General features: G+C 35.2%; 1 protein-coding gene across 1 annotated transcript in view; it reads left to right on the top strand.

The window, feature by feature from the left end:
• The window catches only part of LOC107691470 (very-long-chain (3R)-3-hydroxyacyl-CoA dehydratase 1-like), a 166,321-nt gene that overhangs the window by 3,282 nt on the left and 158,216 nt on the right, over window positions 1-4,823 (top strand). Inside the window, exons 2-3 of the mRNA XM_016490076.1 lie at window positions 2,082-2,283; window positions 4,026-4,143. Coding sequence (XP_016345562.1) covers window positions 2,096-2,283; window positions 4,026-4,143 — 306 coding nt within the window. The 5' untranslated portion in view covers window positions 2,082-2,095. The remainder of the gene's footprint in view (window positions 1-2,081; window positions 2,284-4,025; window positions 4,144-4,823) is intronic.

The following is a 4,823-nucleotide window of genomic DNA, read 5'->3' as shown; positions in this document are numbered from 1 at the left end:
TATCAATTCAAGTGTGTTCATAGAGGTTTCCATGGGCCAATGCGAATAAATCTAGATTTAAATTCAAAAAGACACAATATTGTCGGACCTGATGTTTTATTCTTATCCAAAACAACTAGATGTGATATGAGTGTCATACATAAATACACTACCAGTCAAAAGTTGTTGTACAGTAATATTTTTTGATGTTTTTTAAAGTCGCTTCTCACCAAGCCTGCATTTATTTGAAGATCCAAAGGTCAGCATTTATCTGAAATAAAAAGCTTTTGTAACATTATATACACTATACAATTCAAAAGCTTGGAGTCAGTAGATTTTTTTTTTTGGGAAAGAAATTATATAAATTAATACTTTTATTTAGCAAGGATGCTTTAAATGTATCAAAAGTGATGATAAAGGCATTCATAATGTTACAAAAGATTTCTATTTCAGATAAATGCTGTTCTTCTGAACGTTCTGTTCATCAAAGAAACCTGACAAATTCTTTTCAACATAAAAAAAATATATGTATATAGTGGTGTGAAAAAGTGTTAGCCCCCTTCCTGATTTTTATCTTTGACTAATATTTAAATTTGTTTGATGATCTGAAACATTAAAGTGTGACAAACATGCAAAAAAATAAGAAATCAGGAAGGGGGCCAACACTTTTTCACACCACTGGATGTGTATATATATATATATATATATGATATACACTACCAGTCAAAAGTTTTTGAACAGTAAGATTTGTAATGCTTTTTAAAGAAGTCTCTTCTGCTCACGCCTTTTGGGCCGCCTGGACCAAAAAATGCCTGTGACGATTTTTTGTCCCAGTCCAGCCCTGGCCTGCGGTGAGGCCAAAGCTGTGGGCCTCGCCTTGGCAAGCCCGCACTGGGCCTGTTTAGGTTTGGTGAGGGCTGGCCCTAGCCCACTGTGCCCGCAAAAAGCCAGCATGGGCCCCACAAGGACATGTTTGCAGGGTAGGTGAGTTCGGCTCGAAGCGGCGCCGCGCAGACTGATCTGTGCATGACATCAAAGTACCGCGAGAGCTATCCACCTTATTTTTCCCGTAAGAGCAGGTGTGGCCATTTTTAAATGTAATGTATCTGGTTTCTGGCTTCGGCACTTTGTTATTCTTCTCGTTATTTCCCTACAGCGGCTAATGAACCGGCTCACACATTCACAGAAAACGGCTTACTTCCAAGTTGAAAAATAAGGTGGATAGAAGAAACGGCTACGTAAGCTTTTGTATGCCACAGTTAAATAGATTTGGATGCAAGATGTTTTATTGATTAAATAAAAAAATAAAATACAACTTTTTTTTATAAAGCGTATATGTCATGATATGTAACTAATACATTAAATGCATTGATTTGATAATTATTATTTATTAGGCTACAATATTTATACAGTAGACATAAGTAAACATGGCGGTGATCCATTTGAAAATATTAAAGAAAGTGTTTACATTTTATTTCTGTCTCAGAGCCTTGGTGCCTCAACATCAACATATTATTTACATCTAAGTTTCACAGTTTCACATATGACTTTTTCCTTAATTTCCGTTACTTTGCGACGATAGCAGCATCTCATTTGGCTTGGAAAGATGGCAGAAGTTTGTTCCAGAATATCATTTTTGTTTCTTTGTTTTGGTGCAGTACAGCCTTTAAACCCTTACCATTCAAAGGGATTAGGGGAGATAAGAGATGAGCCGTTAGAAATGGAAAGCAGCTGCAATGATGTTAGCCAATAATAACAGTAGCCTACGCATTTCCTGACTAGTCTTTTCAGTACCAACACTGAGTGTTTTTAACAGGGGATCCGAATTGGGGTGGAAAATAATGTTTTGCAAAGTTTGCCTAGCATTGTAAATGAACATCAAATAACTAAAACAATATTAGACATAGCAAAGGACTAATAGGATGGAAATTGATATTGAGAATTGATAACCAGTATTACCAAATTGTTTGAGATAATAAAATTAAAATTAAAAAAATAAATAAAAGTTTTGATATATATATTTACCGATGTGCAAAAATGCATCTAAAAGCGTGTCTGTTTTCCTCCGTTGACACTCATGCAGTAGCCGATGTCTCCTTCAGGGTACCGTGGAAGGATGACCAACCCCCGCCGACAGCTGTGCTGGCGCAGTGTTTTTGTGACTTTCGCAGTCTGTACCGGTACCATGGCGTCTGGGGAGGAGGACAGAACTGTTGAGGAGAAAGAAACCAACAACAAGAAGCGGACGAAAGGCGCCATCGCAACGGCATGGCTCACGTTCTACAATATTGCCATGACAGCTGGGTACTTGCCGGTGAAAGTTTAAGTTTAAACTGCTTTTATTCAATGTACTCGCTGACTGCAATCGTGTGTCTGTTTATAGTTTCTGACCATTGTAAATAATTCGACTAGCTGTTAGGTTACCTAAGACTACTTTAAAAGCTTCAAGACTGTTGCGTTAAACACTCACAGTGCGCGTACGTAATTGTTAGTTTTGTTTTATAAAGGTCAGTTGTTACAAAGTAACAGGAATATTCTTCACAGCTACCGAAGGGTGCTCAGCCTCTCCTAATACGGTTGACTGTATTGCACGTGTCTCTCCTCGACTTTCGCTGTGATATGTTTAGCGCTGACACTTTAACTCTGGCCCGGCATGGCAAAATGCTCGACAGACAAAATGTAACCAAGAAAAGTGAAAGACACGATAATTATAATGAAAACGCAGTGCACCCGTTTTTCAGTTCAACCTAATTTACGTGCTCTAAACCGGTGTGGACTTAAAGGGCATATTTATGTGAAAAAGAAGTGTAGATCAACACAATAAAACACATGCTAAGTACTTATATATTATAATTTTAACTGTAGTGTGTTTTTGAATGTTACTTTTACAGTTACTGCATTTTAAATGTTCAAAATCCCAACGTAAAATGTGCAATGCCACATAAATACATGACAAGATTCAGTAAAAATTACATTAAAGTATATTTCAGTTTATTTTCAAAATAATTATAATTAAACATGTTTTTTTTTATCAGTCAGAAGTACACTAGCTATATTTCAGAAACAAAATAAGTGATTATGAAATTCTAGATGTATTTAAGTCATAGTTAAGTGGATCAAAAAGGTCTCTAAAATTAAGCTAACTTCATTTAATATAAATGTAAACTATAAAAGTTAATTCTTCATTTAATTGCAATTAACGTGCAAATGTCCCAAAAACATTTAATTCAGTTTGCACTTAAATTATTTTAATATATATAATTTCCGTAATAGTACTCTTTTTAAAAGTAAGCTGATAAAGTGTACTTTACTTGTACTTTTTCCCAAAATGTTGTGTTTATTGTCTTCCATATAGATAACAAAGATATTTAGTATGTTACAATATCCATGCTTTTCCCTACTTATTTGTAGTTCACATTAGACATTATTATTTTCTTTGTGGTGGGATAAAAATAATACTTGAGTTCCACTACAACCACACAAGTGTGTGCTTGAGGAAGGCACTTAATCTCGGGATGTTCTAAATTGCCATTGCAACTAGATTAGTGTAGACTGCTTTTTCTCTAAATTCTAGAACCTTCTACAACTTGCTCTCGTATCCATCAGTAAAGCTGTAAATTCTTTAATGTTTAAGCATGGGAAATGACATGGCTTATAAACTGTACCCAAAAGTACATGAACCATGGATATGTTTTACTAATGTTTGATAGAAAATCAGTGCGTGCAAACATCTTTTGTTTTTAAATTTGAACTACATATTTATTGTTAATTAAATTGTAGAAAGCTGTATTTTTTGTTAACTAATTTGACTTAAAATATGCAAGTGCTACCTCTCTTTAATAGAAATGTCACTTAGTTTGATATTTTATTATCCTGTGCAATGACTTTCATGCATAAAAGTGTGACTAACTACTTTATACTATGTGTATGTATCTTAACCTGGAATTAAGGTGAAAAGAACAGTCTATACCACATACATTATAGGCATTTTAATTAGTGTTGGTGTTAAAGTCAAAGTTTATTACTTTATTGGTCTTTTATTGCAGATGGCTTGTACTGGCTGTTGCCATGGTCCGGTATTACCTTCAGAAAGGCACCCATAAAGGCTTGTACAAAAATATAGCAAGGACACTTACATTTTTCCAGACATTTGCACTACTAGAGGTAAGATCAGCTGCCTTTAACAACCATTGTGATATAAACCTGCACTTTATTTTACTCCAGTTTTGCAGTATATTTTTTGTGTATTAGTTAATAAACACCACCTTGAAGGAAAACAAAAACCTTCTCCTGTAATATGTATTAAAACTGAATGAGTTACTTCAACCATGCAATACGTGGGCTCAATTCTTGAATTAAAAAAATCAGTCATGCGATCTTCTCACACAACTTATTGGCTTGTCCCTGAGTCCAGTGGTCACATGGGGTAATCATTGGGAGAACATTCTGTTTCAGGTTGCCCGCGGGTCCTTAAAAAGTCTTAAAATGTCTTAAATAACGTTTTCCTAATAAAATGACTTAAATGTCTTGCATTCAGATTCGATGGGTCTTAAATATTTGTGGTCACATTACCGCTACAATCTCTTCAGTCTGACGGACCTGTTTACAATCATTGGATAGACCGACATTTTTTTTCTTCCCCAGCGGTAGTTACTGCATCATCAGAGAGAATCGCAGTAGCAGAATACAGGTCGACTATACCTTCTTAAAGGGGTCATATGATGCGATTTCAAGTTTTCCTTTCTCTTTGGAGTGTTACAAGCTGTTCATGAATAGATAAGATCCCTGAAGTTGCAAAGACTAAAGTCTCAAAACCAAAGAGATATTCTTTATCAAAGTTAAGA

This window comes from Sinocyclocheilus anshuiensis, unplaced genomic scaffold, assembly GCF_001515605.1.
Source record: "Sinocyclocheilus anshuiensis isolate Anshui unplaced genomic scaffold, SAMN03320099.WGS_v1.1 scaffold514, whole genome shotgun sequence".
Taxonomy (NCBI): Eukaryota; Metazoa; Chordata; class Actinopteri; order Cypriniformes; family Cyprinidae; genus Sinocyclocheilus; species Sinocyclocheilus anshuiensis.
This window is presented reverse-complemented; position numbering and strand designations above follow the sequence as displayed.